Source organism: Takifugu flavidus, chromosome 7 (assembly GCF_003711565.1).
Source record: "Takifugu flavidus isolate HTHZ2018 chromosome 7, ASM371156v2, whole genome shotgun sequence".
Taxonomy (NCBI): Eukaryota; Metazoa; Chordata; class Actinopteri; order Tetraodontiformes; family Tetraodontidae; genus Takifugu; species Takifugu flavidus.
The window spans coordinates 4,011,447-4,029,055 of NC_079526.1; the positions used below are offsets into that span (position 1 = coordinate 4,011,447).

At 41.5% G+C, this 17,609-nt stretch overlaps 2 protein-coding genes across 14 annotated transcripts; one reads left to right on the forward strand and one right to left on the reverse strand.

Annotated features, from left to right (window-relative positions):
- Positions 1 to 250: 250 nt before the first annotated feature.
- On the forward strand, positions 251 to 7,817 carry dcun1d4 (DCN1, defective in cullin neddylation 1, domain containing 4 (S. cerevisiae)). 10 transcript variants are annotated; one of them, XM_057038616.1, is made up of 11 exons: positions 251 to 275; positions 2,258 to 2,328; positions 2,411 to 2,450; positions 2,607 to 2,694; positions 2,848 to 2,945; positions 3,025 to 3,095; positions 4,301 to 4,392; positions 4,511 to 4,619; positions 5,394 to 5,498; positions 5,637 to 5,739; positions 5,830 to 7,817. In XM_057038616.1, exons 4-11 carry the CDS (start codon positions 2,624 to 2,626, stop codon positions 5,883 to 5,885), a joined length of 705 nt encoding a protein of 234 aa, XP_056894596.1. In that variant the 5' UTR covers positions 251 to 275; positions 2,258 to 2,328; positions 2,411 to 2,450; positions 2,607 to 2,623; the 3' UTR covers positions 5,886 to 7,817. The 10 variants fall into 10 exon arrangements, with proteins under 10 accessions (XP_056894596.1, XP_056894600.1, XP_056894593.1 ...); XM_057038620.1 differs by having other exon boundaries at positions 252 to 275; positions 2,860 to 2,945; XM_057038613.1 differs by lacking the exon at positions 251 to 275 and adding an exon at positions 933 to 1,016 and having other exon boundaries at positions 5,640 to 5,739.
- Positions 7,818 to 7,909: 92 nt separating this feature from the next.
- LOC130528832 (uncharacterized) lies at positions 7,910 to 17,499 on the reverse strand. 4 transcript variants are annotated; one of them, XM_057038593.1, is made up of 6 exons: positions 17,317 to 17,499; positions 16,350 to 16,793; positions 14,412 to 14,581; positions 13,939 to 14,272; positions 10,267 to 12,847; positions 7,910 to 10,190 (listed from the first exon to the last, which is right to left on the reverse strand). In XM_057038593.1, the coding sequence occupies exons 2-5, from the start codon at positions 16,780 to 16,782 to the stop codon at positions 10,281 to 10,283; spliced, it is 3,504 nt and encodes a 1,167-aa protein (XP_056894573.1). In that variant the 5' UTR covers positions 16,783 to 16,793; positions 17,317 to 17,499; the 3' UTR covers positions 7,910 to 10,190; positions 10,267 to 10,280. The 4 variants fall into 3 exon arrangements, with proteins under 4 accessions (XP_056894574.1, XP_056894573.1, XP_056894576.1 ...); XM_057038594.1 differs by having other exon boundaries at positions 16,350 to 16,788; XM_057038595.1 differs by lacking the exons at positions 16,350 to 16,793; positions 17,317 to 17,499 and adding an exon at positions 14,735 to 16,307.
- Between the last annotated feature and the right edge of the window lie 110 nt (positions 17,500 to 17,609).

Below are 17,609 nucleotides of genomic sequence, written 5' to 3' on the forward strand. Positions count from 1 at the left end.
TTTATCTTTACCCCTACTTTACAAATTACGATGCATTTGATTGTTTGTCTATGAGTTAAATAGAATGTCTATATTCTTTTAAACAGATTTTTTTTAAGGACAGCAAATTTTTCGACGACGTTTCGTCTTGTCCCGGAACAGCTGACCCAATTCAGACCCAATTTGATGTCGTTTCCGGAATACTAATTTCCTGTGTCACGTGGGTTTCGCTCGTATTAAAATTAACACGGTCCCAGGGCTATCCTATTCAAATGCAGATGACGGGCCCGAAAACGGTACGATTTATTAACTGCATGAATCTTAACGTTATGAATAATTTACGTGATGTATCATTCAGGCACCTTTAGCGCCAACACGTGGGTCTTCAGAAACGACCAGAAAGGAAATTTGTGAAGCAGACAGGACGCTTCACTGTTAAGATCAAGTATTTTTCACATCCAAGTGGCAAAACCTGTGGATGATGAAAAATACATGATAAACAGTGGTCGTCCATTAAATACACTGATATTTCGGATCGCATGTTTGTTCCAAATAAGAATACTGACTTCGCTGTCCTGGAACGAAATGTGTCATTATGGCTCACATCAGCAAATCCAAACTGGCCGAGTGTTTACACAAATTGACCTAAACGGTATTTACACCAAAAAGTCAACTTCTGAGCAGTTTCACCAATCGCATTTCATCGTGGGCTGGGTTCAGGTCTGCACGAGGAAATTCTGGTGAGTGACGTGCGCACAAAAAACTCAGGACCAATTAGTCGCAGAGACGGTGCAGCGTGTTTGTAACATCCGACGAATCATATTTGCGTGTGGGCGGGGTCTACCTCTATTTCCGCCTCTTTGTGACATGGCATCATGAACAGCCAATTGAAAGCCGATATGGGCGGGGACCAACCGAGCCAGTCTCAATCATTGAGCGTGGGCGCGGCTTACGTCGTCAAGGCCCGCCCATTGGCCGGTCTGCGGACTTCCCACATACAGTTGTATGTTTCATAAAAATGCACTCTGATGCGGCAAGTAAGTAGTAGGGTTGTAGAGGCTTTTCAGCATCGATCTCCGAATATCACGAATACTCCCTAATACGTGAAAGCGAAGCGAACATTGGCTTAATGTTTATCTATTTACTTTTGGCCTACATTTATGTGCGGTTTGATGAGGAGGAACGAATTTCGTGATATTTGCTAGGGTCTTTGTATTTGCCAGTGCTGTCTTTGGGCGATAACAAAGGGTGGATAGCGAGAGTATTTTCAATTATATTGGACATGTATAGACACATATTTGACATGGTAGTTTTTCTTGACTTATTTTTTGTGTTTAACGTTATAGATGCTTTGTTTAATGCCTACATGGGCAGTTGAATTCGTTGGGTTTTCGATCGCAATCGGTATGCTGCGATCGTAACTGTCATAATTACTGCTCATGTATTGTTCGCTTTAACTCATACTTGAGTTAGATAGATTGGCATCCTAAATAGGTCGGGGTTTTTGGTCAACTGTGGACTATTACAGAGAAAGAAAATTGTGACGCAGTTCTGTAAAACATCTTTCATTGCTCGCTGCACCAGCGCTCGCCGGGTTTGCCACGCCGATACTTTTTGCTGCAAAACGTTTGCACACTGGTTATGTGCTAGGAAACGAATGAAATAATTTATTAATAAACTGTAAAAATGCATCCAAGCAGTCGGGGTGAATGTTGGGGGTAGAGTGGTTTAAAAGAAATAGTTGCTTGGTTAGGCTTGGGAATTGTAGTTTCCTATCTCAACAAGTGCGCCAGGCTCTTTGGGCCTGGTAATAGGAAATGGACTACAACACCCATATGCACAACTCTCTAGATACTTTGTTAAACTCTGTGCAAGTTGCGCGTCTGCACTGCTATTTTAGGTATGCAGCTAGTGCTATATGCTCGACTGTATTTGTCTGTTTTTGGAGCTAGAAATCATTTAAAGCATGTATATTTGATTACTGCTTTGTACCAAGAGTGTATAGGTGTCGTTTGGGGTCACGTTAGCTTGCACTGCTCATATATGTTCGAATTTGCACGTATTTCTAGGAATCTACAGAGTCACTCCCGCATTCGTGTGAGATATTTTGTTGTGCTTTTACGTATCAAACTAGAAATTTGACCAAAATCGGAGCTGCTATAACGTATCTCTTTGGTTGACGAGGCTATGAGATCACGTTCGTGTGCTATATATAGAAATGTGATCACGAATACTTATATCTGAGTTTGAATACTTGTCTTTTTGATTTGTGATACAGATTTTCAGCTGAATTCTCATTTGACTACATTGGCAAACATCCATAAGATCCATCACACTTTGCACAGACTGGTAAATACATGTCACCATTTTTGATTTACCTGTATGCGTTTTTACATAGGTCTTACAGTAATTTTGGTGTTTTGACACACAGAATTTGACAGAAGACGTTGCACAGGAAAGCCACCAATCAGGTAAATGTGTGTGTGTTGCTGTGTTTCTGTATGATGATTAAACTGCAAACCGTTGTGACCTCAACAGGATTGTGCTTGTACGTGTAGCAACATATAATATGCAGCTTGTGTTGAATGTTGCCCGCTACAATTATTTTATTTTACTATTTACCATAGCTTGTTGTTCAAGAGCCATGCCTCCTAGGAAAAAGAGGAGACCTTCTGCTGGGGATGACTTGTCAGCCAAGAAAAGTCGCCAGGACAGGTGTGCATCTTTTCCGAAACATTAAAGAAGTGCCCACCATGCCTGGTGGTGGGCATTGGTCTCAGTTCTGCAGTGCTGAGACATTGGTCTTCTGAAATGGAGTCAAAGCTGTAGTTTGAATGTCGCTCCTAAACACATGTCTTAACCTTTTAGTATCCTCTACAGCATTTTCAGAAAACATGACACGTCACAAATACGCGAGGAGACATTTTCCAGTAAAAGATGCTTGGAGTGGTTCTACGAATACGCAGGTGAGTGTATATTTGTATACGCTAACTTGCGCCACCAAACATCGTAGGAATGTGGCACATATATATCTTGTCAAACTAGGTTGCGATGACGTGGTGGGTCCAGAGGGCATGGAGAAGTTCTGTGAAGACATTGGAGTGGAGCCGGAAAATGTAAGCACTTTTCTATTTGACTTTTTAATATGCAATCTGTATAGTATTCACTATTGCAGTATTCATTAATTGACTTTTAATGACCCATACAACATAGATTTGGTTTTAACCAATTTATACATACGGAAAGATTTATTTGAAATGTTACGTTTTCTCTCGTGAAATGAGTGTTAATATTTTGTGTGCTATTAAATTGGGACCATCAATGAGCCTTTTTTCCCCTCTAGTAACGATACTGAATTGTTGATCAAGAACTTTAAGGTTAAAATTTTAAGTGACGGGCTGTCTTCACACCATGTTCCTCTTCCTGTTCTTCAGTGAGCTTCTGTAGATTAGGATAACGGCTGTTGACGTGCCTGATCTGATGAACAGAGCCAGTTCCATACATCTCTTAGACTTGAACAGGAGTTTTCTGGAAAACCATTATTTGCTTGTAAAAGTCAGAACAGAGTTTCATACAGCTTCTGGTCCAAACACCAACAATTGAAGTTAGTTCTCTCAGCTGCCTCTGTCACGATCAGGAAGACCACACAAATAAAAATCTGCTGAGAGACGTCTGGATTGTTGAGCTACAATATTCAGAAATTAGCGAGGCTAATTCTTTGCAAGCAGCTGAAGTTTACCGTACATATAGTATGTGTTTCTACAAATAGGCTATCAGGAAATGAGAGGTTGTCTATTTAAGAAACCTCTGATACAGATGTTAAAAGTACAAACAAGTTATTTGTTCCTGTTAAGCAAAAATGAGTGGGGAGGAAGGTTAGCCCTTAACCCCAAGATCCCTACAGCTACTGTCAAACAGAGTCGGGGGTTTATGATCATTGTTTTGTTTACTGATTGTGGAATTGGTGATTTAAAGTGGCACAGGGATTCATGAAGAAGGATGATGAGATTCTTTTAAAAATCCTGTCATTAGACAGAAGGTTGACTTGAGCATTATTGAATGATCCAGTACTTTTTAAGACGCCTCAGAATTTGATGAGAACTAAATCAGGACGGCACCTCTATTCAGTATCTCAGAGCTCTGATTGTCTGATCTTCACCTGAAGGAACCAGGCTTTCGGATGAAGGCCATAAATTTAATTGAGCTGCACTAATTTTCCAGACTGTTTATAATTTTGTGATCTTTACAGATGTGCGTAGCCTTTCAATCACAGCTGTACATGCAGCTCTTCTACCTACAGTATGTTTCTTTTTGTGCCCAGGTTGTGATGCTGGTTCTGGCTTGGAAGTTAGATGCCCAGAGTATGGGATATTTCACCCGACAGGAGTGGCTGAGAGGCATGAGCTCACTGCAGTATGTCATTTAATACCTCTTGTCACTGCATGCTGTTCCACACTGCGATACCTTCTAGAGTCCCCTGGCTCCTGCAGAGCATTAGCATATATCTGAATGCCTTTTCTGCTTTCATCAGGTGCGACTCCACAGAGCGGCTGAGGAACTCGCTCGACTACCTGAGATCTGTCCTAAATGACAGCACCAGTTTTAAGCTCATTTATAGATATGCCTTTGATTTCGCTCGGGTGAGTTGAGCGTGGCTTTATCTGCCATGACAGAATGTATTTTTGCTGAGGTCGGCGACACGTAAAACTTTATTTTTTAATTTTTTTCCCTTTACATTGTCAAATATAAACAGTTTACAAACCTGAGAACCCACAGACAGTAGGAGGGTCCATCCTTCAGCAGGCTTTTTTGTAGTGAGAAAAAGTATAGAAAAGGAGTTTAAGTAAAATCTTTAATAAGAAGTCTCTGCACTCTAAGCCCTAAGACTTGTACGTAAGCAACATCCTGACATCGTCCCTGTCAGGTCCGCTCTCTTTAGCGGGTACAACGAGGCAGCTTTCTTTTTGATGTTACATTTCCAGATTACATTTCTGATCTTGATGATTGGACAAAGAATTGGAGACAAGCCTTTAAATCAGGCCCCACACCCAGAATCTTGAGGCGCTTGAATGTTGGAGTATACGATCAGCCTAAGTGGGTCTCATTGAGACTTGTAGGTCAAAATCAATCTCAGATGGAGTTCAGATGGATATTTAGGTGTGTGTCTCTACGATTTGCACTGCAGTTACTAACAACTCATCAGTTAGTATTCGATTCAGCCATTTTAATGTAGAATCGTCAGAAATGCAAGCTAATAGACGACGGAGGTAATTGTTATGTTTGGCTTTAATTTAACATTTATTTTCCATCTTATGTCCACAGCGATTGCTTAAACAGTTGGGAGAATATTGTGCGATGTGATGCTGTGTGTTCTGATTTTTTTTTTTTTTTAAAGCTGCTTTTTCTGTGAACAGGAAAAAGATCAGAGGAGTTTGGACTTAAACACAGCCAAGTGCATGCTGGGACTTCTTCTCGGAAAGACATGGCCCCTATTTCCCGTCTTTAATCAGTTTTTAGAGGTATTTAATATGCAGCATTCACACATCTATTTTCTACAGCACGTGTCATTTATAAGCAAGGATATCTGAAATATTATTTGGATTGAATCAGGTTTGTGTAGCAAAGCAATTTTGTAAAACATGTTTTGTATTCATCAGCAGTCCAAGTACAAAGTCATCAACAAAGACCAGTGGTGCAATGTTTTAGAGTTCAGTAGGACAATCAATCTAGACCTCAGCAACTACGATGAGGACGGTGCCTGTGAGTAAGCACACGCCTCCAGGAAAATACAACAGAACTGTGAGAGCTGCGCACACCTAATGAGATGCATGTTGTCTTTTCTCTTCGCAGGGCCAGTTTTGTTGGATGAGTTTGTGGAATGGTACAAAGAGAGACAGATGTCATAGGTGCAGAGCCAAGTTTGGGAAAAATACAACTGTGACAACGAACGGAATTAACAACCAATACAACAATATGAAAATGGTAAAACAGGGACAGTTTGTGCTTCCTCAGAGAGGAGGGGCTGGGGCTGTGGGTGGGGCGAGGGTGGGGACACTGGGATTGCAGCCTGGATGCAGCGGCAGAGGGGTGCCATTGTGGCATTTAGTTCCCTTATCGAAGTTGCATAGTGGGCAGGCTTGCAGCAGCCCGCCGGTGGCATTGCTGTCTCTCAGTGTCACATGTCATAATTGCTGTTTGTGTTAGGATTACATGGTATCATTGATGGATGATAGAGGCAGAACGGTATTGTGTGAACCACTCCTCAGCCCTTGTCCTCAGCACAGAGAAACCAACAGACGTGTCCATTCACGCATTGTGTCTGAGTCTTAAACTGAGTCACTTGGACCTGGACACATTTAAATATTATGTATGTCTGTGCAATGAACTTGAACTTGTCTGGACAGGTGGCACTAACCTCTTTTTAGTTTCTATTAGTTTTTACTTAGGAGTCCTTCAAGAAAGCACACTGTGTCAAAGAGTTGATCGCAGGTTTCCTTTCGGTGCCTGTGTTGTTTAATATCAATCTGTGCCAGTGATGATTTTTTTTTTTTTTTTTTTTTTTTTTGCTTCAGCTAATTCTAACAACCATCCCTCCAAAGGTGTCAGACCTCATAATACCAGACAAATCATTAGTGCTGCTTACTCACTCTACAGTGCAGCAGTGAGCCACGAGTGCTCTGATAAGCATTTATTGGTCCAATGACCAATTTATGTATCTACGTTCTGTAGGGAAGAGTATTACTGTGCCTCAAAACATGGAAGTCACTTTGTGTGTCCCCACACACATACCAATAAACCTAACTATATACACACTTGAGTTGACATACAGGACACACATGCACAGATGCACTGGTCAGGGATTATTTCAGGATGAAGTCAGACTGTTTCAGATGTGTTATACTTTGAGCTAGTTGGTGTCTATTCTGTATCGGTATGTGTCATCTGTTTTGTTGTCCTTAGTCCACTGATAGTTTCAGGTCTCTTAGTATTAGCATCTCCCCTAACACTGACAGTGTTAATGTAACTTCAGTGGAAGACCAGTGGCCCTCTCAGGACAAGGTCCTTACGGCTTGATTAGTAGGTTTGCTGAAAGCATTGCATTGTACCACCCATAGGATCTGGACACTGACAGATTAGATTTGTGTTATGATGCTATGCTGTTCTTTTTGCCTAGTATAACGTTCTTGTAACACATGTATAAATTTTCGTCTTTGGCTGTGGCGTGATTCTGAAATATTTGCATGCACGCTCCGACAGGGCCTTTTGTGAATGGATGAGATTTTTCTTTCTGAAATAATTTTTTTCCAAATGCATTTTGTTTTGTACAGAAATTTGTGTAAGTGTTTTGTGCATAATTTAATATTCACAATCCTGTTATCTTAAGTTGGACGAAGAACATGATTGTGGCTATTAAGACCTGGAACACACCTGTAACCTCACGGTGGAACAGGAGTTCCCTCCTGTATGGGTCCCTTCAAAGGCCTCTTTAAACATGCTGTGAAGTCTGCAGCTGTTAGAAGAAGACAAATATCGGTTTGCACATGCTGTCTGACTCACAAGGTATTTATTGTGACGGCAGCAACGTCTCGCATCATTGACATCTACCACAGCTAACCTTGGTTCTCATTACTGCTTCAACATTTAAGACTGATAAAGTTGTTGCATTTCTTACCAAATATTGTGAGTAGATTTCAATATTTTAGTATGCTCCCATGATGATGCAGGAGGAAGAACACCCTTGTTCCAGCTGTATATATGTACGTAAACTATGTGTCTATATGTCCGTTTTCACTATAACCTATGTCTATATCCATAAATAAAATTGGTTTATTAACTTACTGGCATATAATTGGTCTCTTAATCAATTATCTATGCTCTCAGTGATATCTGCCGTCTCTTGAGATACAAGTTCAAAATGAACACTGCCACACACAGTTTAAATATGGTTTAATTTAGATGTCAAAACATAATTGTGCAAAGATGCAAAATCATCTTCAATTTAAAGTCATGTAAATAAGTACTCTATATTTTGAATTTACACAAAGCATGTCAGAGATTATGCAATATTGATGTATATTTACACATTAACATCTCCATACAATTAATACAAACAAAATTGTAAATTATTTCAACAAAGTATAAGTCAAAATATGTGTTCAAATTTGAATTCCCCTCACACACCGCTAATGTTATTATATGGGTTATCAAAATGCTCTGCCACATCTTCAGACTTGGTTGTGGAGGGGCCTGATTGGTATGGATGTGTTCTGATGCCCGGCAGCCTCTCAATGCTCTGTGGAGACCTCCATGCAGGAATTTCTATCTCATCCGGTGGGGGTGTTGCGGGAATGGGAGGAGGAGTCGTTCCAAAAGCATGTCTCCTGTATAGTGGGACACCATACACTAAGTGTTGGACTCTTTCCATATGCTCTGCATTAGAGGATGGAGGCAGTTGTGTTTGTGGCTTTTGTCCTTCAGAGCTTCCGGTGTAAAAACGGGTGGAGATCGGTGACTCGTATCCATTGAACTGAGGAGATGCATCCATCACAGATTCGCTGTGCATGTCCCATTTTTTCCTTTCTGAAGACATGGCTTTTAGAGCATTGAGACCTCGTCTCTCCCTGCCGTTGTCAGACTGCATTCTCAGAATCTTATTTGGGCTGCTGGGTGAGTTTTCGACTGTTTCTCGATATCTGCTCGATACAGGATCACTAATGGCGCTGCCTCTCCACTCTGTAGGTATTAGCACATTAGTCCCAATGGGGATGTTGGAGTCATCCAAAAGAGAAACTTCCATCTTTGTAGGTTCCCATCTTTGAGTCAGTTCGCCTCCATCTGCACTTCTCGGGTTGGAGATCGGCTGACGGCCAATGCCATTCCATTTTATCTCTGGAGGCACCTCCACATCTGTAGTAGTTCTGGATTGTGCAATCCTTGTCTTTATTACCTCATCAAAGTTCTTACTGGGAAATGTCTTTGGAGAAAGTGGTGCTTCTCTGCTTCCGTGGCTATGGGATGGACCTTCCACTTCATCATTTCCCACTGTAGACTTTGTATGTTTATTGTTTACCGTAGGTAAAGTGGCATTGCTGAGCTGTGACGTAGATTTGAAAATTGAGCGCTTATAAGTGATTAGAGAGTCAGTATCTGCTAAAATATCTAATTCCTGTCCTTTAACCTCTTGAGTTTGGCTGTGTGGCTGATCAAATGTCATAAACACACTACTTTCCACAGGAGACGGGTATGTCTGGGAGGAGGAGCGAGCTGGTCCCTTCCATCTCTCACTTATGTCCTTTCTTGATGCATCTTCTTCATCACTGGAGGAGGAGTCAGAGGAGGGACTGCTGCCTTTTCTTGGTCTTCCAACTGAAATGCCAGAATCACTTTTTGATTCTGTGTGTATGATTCCTCGAGCTCCCCTTGTACTGAGTTTACTCCCGGTTCCTCTATCATAGCCAGTATAAGACGGAGATACAGGGGAAGGCGACAATGGTGGACTTGGCGCTTCCTGTTTACGGGACGTGATTTCAAGGTGCTTTCTGAAGCGAGACTTATTCAGATTCATTTTAGCCCAACGTGACTCTAATTCTGTGCTTATCTCTGGTGTTTTGTTGCTGTTGCTACTGGTTTTGTCGGTGGAGTCATTATTAATTATATATTTCTCCAATTTGATGTTGTCATCTGCCTTTGGTTTATTGAAAGGCTGCATCAGTGGTATCTTTGAAGATTTAATAAAATCTTTTGTATTTGATGATACGACAGAGACTCCTAATCCAGGTTTAGTGTGGCCTCCTTTGTCATTTTCACTATCACTACTAGATGATGAATCAGATTCATAGGATGGTGCCTTGATATCTAGACGCCTCTTCACCTTTGTTGTTGTTTGAAAACTTATTGCAGGCCACTCTTGGTCAGGACGTCCAGTTGGAGATATGTTATTTGGAAGCCTTGTTGTGGGCGTCTGCCATTGTCCCTGTTGTGTTGTGTGTCTTGGTTCATCTTCACTGTCACTACTAGAGGATGATTCAGGTTGATGTGGTTTTACTTTGATATCGAGACGCCTTTTGACTTTTGTTGTTTGTCCAAGATTTATAGTGGGCCATTGGTTATCTACACTCCCAGTTGGAGATGTGTTATTTGGAAGCCTTGTTGTGGATGTCTGCCATTGCTCCTGTTTTATAATGCGGCTTGGTTCATCTTCACTGTCACTACTAAATGAGGAATGTGATTCTTGCTCTGGAAATTGAGTGACACCTGCCTTCCCAGGCCTCTGTGTATCTCCATGACCTCTGTCATCTTCACTAGTCATGTGCTGTTACTCTGACATCCAAACGTCTCTTGACCTTCCTTGTACGCTCAAGATTTATTGCCGGCCATTGGTGATCTGGATGTACAGGTGGAGATACTTTAATTGGGGGATACCTTGTTGTGGATGTCTGCCATTGGTCCTGTTTTGTAATGTGGCTTGTGTCATCTTCGCTGTCACTACTAGAGGATGACTGATATTTTTGGATTGGGCGTTGAGAGCCATGTACCATCCCTGGCCTCTGTTTCTCTCTGTGGTCACTGTCATCTTCACTTTCACTGCTCACACTCGTATCTGATTTAATTGATGATTGTATTTTGATATCTAGTCGTCTCCTTACTTTTGTTTTTTGGCGCAGATCTATAGCAGGCCAATGTTGGTCAGGATTCACTATTTGTGATTCTTTAAGAGGATCCCTTAATGTGGATGTCTCCCAATGTTCCACTTTCTTTATGTGATGAGGTGTATCATCTTCACTGTCACTGCTAGTACTTGTGTCTGATTTAATTGATGTTCCTTTGATATCTAGACGTCTCTTGATCTTTGTTGTGCCTTCAAGATTTATAACAGGCCAATAGAGATCTGGACTGGCATTTTGAGAGACTGTTGCTTGAGGAAACCTTGTTGTGGTTGTCTGCCCTATGTCTTGCTTTGTTATGTGCCCTGTCTCTTCCTCACTATCACTACTAGATGATGATCCTGAATCAAGTGATTGTATTTTGATGTCTAGTCGCCTCTTGACTCGTGTTGTACGCTGAAGGTCAATAGCAGGCCAGACATGATCCGAACTGGCAGTTTGAGATGCTTTAACCGAAGGCCTTGGTGCAGATGTCACCAATTGCTCATGTCTTTGTACTTGGCTTGTTCCACCCTCGCTTCCTCTGGTAGAAGATGATTCAGAATCTGATGATGTTTTCCTGATGTTTCCTGATGCTTGGACTTTGGCCCCTGATATCAGTTTGTTCCTCTTTTGTTTCCTTTTTATACTGGAGGCTTTTAGCTCACTCTCACTGCTTGAAGAGGATGAATAAACTGCAGGTGATGTAGGTTTTTTAGTGTCAGGAGAGGTATCCTTAGTTGGTATAACAAAAGATCCAGGCAACTTTGTGCGAGGCAAGGGTACAACTTTCTGTTGGGGATCCCTCTTTCCAGTTACTCTGTCAGAACTGTAATTCTCATATCTTGCACTTTGTTTTTGTTTGATTGTAGTGTCATCCTCACTCTCACTGGAATGAGAGGAAAAAGAGGCCTTTGGTCTCATTGCATGTGATTTTGTGTCATATCTGTAATCACCCTGAAGTCCTGGTGAAATTACAGCGGATTCTTTACCGTGGATCGGAACGCTAACAACCTTCCTAAGAACATCTTTAGTGACCTCTGGTGCATTGTCATTCCATTCCATGTCCTCTTCTGGATCTAGATTCACAGTGTTTTCTGTGATCTCATTTTCACTCAAATACGAGCTGGAATTTGAGCTTAAGTCATCGTTCCTCTTCTTTTGATCTGTCCGTTTCAAGGTCTTTAAAGAACCAAAAACATGACCAGAACTCGACGCGCTTTGATCAGAATCACTAAATTTAAAGTGTTGTTCATTCTGCTGCCACATTTCTGGGTGGGTTTCCCTGGGGGTTCCATCAGAAGAAAATCCACGTTTTTCCATATAATCCATCGAAGAGTTTGGCTCATTTTTACCTTTCGATACAGGTGCTCTCTGCTGAATAAACTCCTCTGACACCTGAGAAGACTTAATTCTGTCTGTGGTAAGTGCATTGACAAATACTGAAGAATCTGAGGATGAAGAGTGTCTTCTAGTTTTTGGCCCATTGGTCTCTTGGATGTATTCCAGTTTTGTGTTTTCTGAAAGGCCTGCATCAGCTCTGACATTTCTCTGGTTTTCCTCCCGACTGCTTTGTGAGCTGGTTTCACTTCCTGAATCTGCGGCTTTATGCGCATCCCTGTTGGTCTGATAGACTTTATATTTGTTGATGTTTTCCTGGCTGTCATTGGCTACGCTGTCATACTGGTCTACGTTGCTGTTTTCACCAATATCTAATCTGGAAAATGTGACTCTCCTTTCTCGGTGAGTACAAACCTGTCCCGGTTCATCACAACAGTTGAAAGCCTGGTTTTCATATTGACTTTGCTCTACTATGGAGACCTCAGTAGTTGCAGGGGCGCTGTTTTTGTTGGTGATCCGTTGCCAGAGAGCATCAAGCCAAGGTCTTGCTATGACTCCAATGATAAAGGCTACCAGAAACGTGATGAAAACAGACAGACATACAGCCAGGGCCAAATTTGATTGGCTCCCAGCTTGATTCCTTTCTTGAACAATCCTATCTGAGACATCCTGTGTGATCTGTGTATCGATTCTGGGTAAACTTCTAGCTTTCCTTTTTGTACCTTTATCCCTACTTATTTGTAGGTTGAAAACAGAAAGAACATTATTTTCCTCAGACGCACACACATATAGGCCTGTGTCTCCTTCTCTAATGTCAGTGATGAGCAGACCTGCCTGACGGTCACCGACAGGAGTGCGACCATTTGGTGTCAACCACGTTGAATCTGCAAAGAAAAATAACAGAAATGGGTTGGAGTGATGTTAAGGTGTTATTTTAGGCTTACTGGGATTTTACAGAAAATTTGTTGCAATGATAAAATATCAGATTTTTTAAATTAGCAGATCTTAAAAATATTATGCTTTTTGTCTACCATATTTTGGATGAAAAAATAAACATGTTTTTAGTAGAGGAATTGTTAATTTGCCCACAGTTTCCATGGGGCCAGTTTGTTTTATTATGCATTTGGAACCACCTCATCACAAGTGGAGACCAAGATAGAAAATAGATATAATGCATACAAAGAAAAATCTTGAGACGTCATTGCAACAATAACAAAATTGGAGATCTTAATCTCTACGGATCAGAACGACAATGACTAGCTGTGATATGTTGGTCTCATATACATTGCTAATGTTAACAGATGTGTTTCCTGAACACTGAAGTAAAGTCATCCATTGCTTTTCCAAATATTAATCATTTAAAAAAGAATCCCAAACTTTATTACTGATGGTGTGTGGAACATTTTGCAAGGAGAAACAGTAATGAGTAAAATACAGTATATAGCATGCAATAGAAAGGCTACATTAACTACACTTTAATCTAAACTAAAAGGAGACACGTGCAGATGCAACTCAACGTCACTCCAGTCGAAGGGGATTTCTGATGTGTACAAATTCTGTGGACTACTGTAAGTGCTGATACTGGTGAATGACTTTGTCACTGTCTGCTAAGTTCTTCCCAGTTCTTTCTGGTGGGGCAAATGCCACCTCAGAAAAGCATCTTAAGGGAATAATGACTTTGGAGGAATTCCCTAGGTGGCCATTTCGTCCAGCTGTGCTCCTAAATAGAAAGCACCTAGTGACAGAGCACTCTGGGAATAGTTTTGCAGTCAAAATGTGTCCTTAGCGGCTTTCTTAGTCTCTAAGTATGACATGTTGATCTCTCACAGTAGAAACAGATATTTGATGTTTTTCACAGGTCAATATGACTAATTAGCAAAGCACCAAAACCATGATGACATGATCGTTGAAATGAACCATGCAAATAGAATTTATTTATAAATCCCCGGGGAGATGCTGTCGTGATGTCTGTTACCTTGTGCAGAGCAGGACAGCAGTATCTGGGATCCGCTATAGACCGTGATGTCTTGGTGGAGCTCTGCATCGTTTTCAGTGCTGAGGCAGCTGAGCTCGTCTTCCTCCAGTTGCAGTAGATCTCTGCCCAAAAGGGTGGACGGAGATGCGCACGTCACATTCCAGGCCTTCGGGCCTCGGTTCCTGTCGTAGACCATCCGCCTTCTCAGACTGCGCAGGCTGCAATCACAATGCCACTTGTTCCCAGCCAGCTTAACCTCTGCCCCGATGTTACGTAGAGAAAGGTGCATCAGAGGATGCAGACTAGTCAGCACGTTGAAGCTCAGATCCAGGACCTTTGAGGTGGTGGGGGTGGGGGTGGGGGTGGACATGGTGTAGATATAAAGCATGAATCTACCAGAAATACCAGTAACTCAGAAAGAATTCTATGTAGGATTTAATATTTGTAATATTTGTTTAATATAATTAACAGACCTGGAGCTGAGGTAGATCCTGGAAAATGTGTGGATGGAGACTTGCGATGAGGTTGTGTTGCAGATGCAGCTCCTTTAGCTGTCGCAGGCGGCTGAACTGTCCTGCTCGTAAAGTCGAGATCCTGTTGAAGGAGATGTGTAGAACCTGCAACGATGTGCTGCCTTCCAGTCCTGCATTACAGAAAAGAGACATAATCATAATCATTAATGATCTGGAGCAGAAATATAATGCTGTATTGGACAAGTTTTATCAATAATAATCCACTACTGTTTCATCTTCTTTTATAGGATTTGTATGGTAAAGGTGTTTCTGTTTTATTCTACATTCTGAAGGCAGTATTGAGTTGGTATCAGTGCTCAGTCAAGATACAATTCCAGCCTGTCTCTGGATGTCAAAAATGTCTAAAATGAACCCCCCAGCCCAGAGTGTGAATCTGTAATTCTCCTGGTTTAACACTATCCAGTATGAGTAATTGGGGCCTATGAATCTCTCCGTGCTCTTTCTCCAGCTGTCTCGTCCTTCGACAAGCCAGATCTCCCCGCGTTTGCGGGGCTGAAATAAGCCACTGTGGGTCTGCGCTTCATTAGAGAGGCACCGAGGCTTCTGTGAGCTGAATACCAAACAGGGAAAAAAGTCTATGACTGTCAACACCACTCTCACTAAGTAAATGGGCTGTCCGCACATGCTTTCAGAGAACCCCGGTGAAAGCATTTATTTGAAACTCATGCATCCAACCAAGTAGAAACATTCATGAAGTAACATGGTGCAGGAGAAAATGTGCGTGTTTACATCAGTCATGGAGCCACTGGAATGTCAATAAAAAGCGTGACTGAAGGTTGTACAGTGTCATTATCGTGGCAGGTTTAATCATTTCTAAGCAGAGCAAAGTACTTAAGATAAAGGATATTATTGTCAAGGTTTGCTCAAGTGAGAGATGCTCCCCCAAAAAGGCAGTTCCCACACTGATCAAAGCTTTATTCAGAAACAGCGGTAAAGCTAAGGATGTATGGAATTGATACTCATTTATGCTGCACGTGCGGACATTTTACAACCTCCTCTCCTAATTTAAGGTGCTCTTGAAGCTTATTGTGTAACTTCAGTGTCATAAAAATAAAACCTCATTGATTTGATGCCAATCTGAACTCTGAACAGACAATGCACATTCAGTCATTTTAAGTTTTTTTTAAGGTATAAAATGCCAAACACTTTGCTGTACTATAACGAATAAAAATGACAGTTTTTCATTCTTAAATCCACCATATTGATTTAAATCTTATACACAGAGAAACATCAATGTGTCATCTATTCAGTCATAATAGTTTATCTAAAACTATTTGTTGTCGTTGTCAATCCAGCTGATAGATATTGCCGTGCACACGGGGGAACACCCACAGGCTTCACTCCTGGGTGTGGTGCACCAGTTAAACCACTGAAATTGTGTGAGCAATGACTGGACCCTGCACTGGTGAATCACATTTACTCTCCCGTGTGTCTGCTTTGGACTCTTGTGATACTTTTTGATGATATTGATGTTGTCATTGACACTCAGCAGATCAGGATCATTTTCACATATACACATTAAAAAGTGATTGTTGGATATTTAACTAAGATTTATCAGTTTGGTAACATTTCAAGTTCCATTGTGGTGCCAACAGGTCTGTTTAATAAGTATAGTGATATCATTTTTGGTTCCTGTTCTTATAATATTACTTAGTTATTGTAAAAGATGTCCATTAATGACATATTTAGGTTAGATTTTGAGTAATCCTTTATTAAAAGTCATTTATTGAGTGTGTATATAGATGTAAATATTGCCATAGATCCTCCAGAGTACAGAGGTTTCATATGTAAAGGAGTGACAGTGTAATATCAGAGTTTCTAACAGTGAGTAACTGGAGGTTCTGGTTTCTGGACTGTGGTTCTGTAGCACTGACTCACCCTCTGGGAGCTGTTGTAGGTGGTTGTTCTCAACAGATAACAGTTGCAGGGTGGGGGCCCAGGAGTCACATCCCCGCCTGCCCCAAGGTCTCATGCGGCGTTCACGCCAACCTCCTCGGGTTCTCTCCACGCAGAGGGACAAGTGTGTGATGCCGTTGTTATCCAGCCACAGAGTCTGGAGCTTGTGCAGGGGTCGGTCCAGGGCTACAGAGGAAAGGTGGTTGTGGGAGAGGTGTAGCTCGGAGACAGAGTCTGGGATGTGCTGGGGCACCAGGTACAGGCCAGCGGAGGAGCAGTTTAACAGCACGGGGTCACGCTGGCAGGTACAGACATCTGGACACGGCGGTGGGGGAGCGAGGCAGTGATGTCCAGAGGACAGGAGGAGCAGCGCAGCAGCCAAGAATGGCCCCGGTGCCAAGAATGGCCCCGCCATCACAACCTGCCCTGGCAGAAGGAACCAACAGCTACAGTTAGATCACACTGATGGATAAAACCACACAGGTACTTCAGGTACCTACAGCTTTGGATGCACTATGCATACATTTAAATTTAGACCTCTTTGAGGATTATGTGCTGCCTTAGCAATTTTTTAACGTCCTCATATTTTTTTCGTTCTTCTGTTGTGCTTTTTAATCAGAATGTTGCAATAAAGTCAGAGTTTAACAGTCAAAAATTAATCTCAGAATAAATTCATGTTTTCTACTTTGACCAAAATGGGTAAAACTGACAAAAAAAACAGTTTTATAGGAAATATTATTGTACAGTAGTGCTAAAATGTGAATGTTAATATTTACCTTTATTCTTTGGTACAATTATTTAATTGGAAAAAAGCCAGTCCAGTAGCAGAAGTGTATCAAAATACACATTAAATACATTTTCCACAACTGATTCTTGAACACAGTCATTACATTACACTTACTCGAGCTTAACATCTGCTGTTAAGAACACGATGTTAAAATTAACTCACCTGTTTACTTGACAGGAACCGTTTCTTAACTTTGCTGTCCCTGTATCGGTGAGTTCTCTCTTAGTTCTGGTCAAAGTCTGTCAGTGTTTTGCTGTGTCCAGCATAACATCCACCCTAAGATGCTATTCAGAGATTTATGTAATCATTTACATCTAGTTAATATGTTACTTCTGTTACTTTATGACAGATCACTGCAGCCCTGAACATTTATGACAAGGACCGTGCCCCTCCACATTCTATTAGACTGTAAAGCAGCCCCAGGAGACACACACCCACACCCACACACACACAAC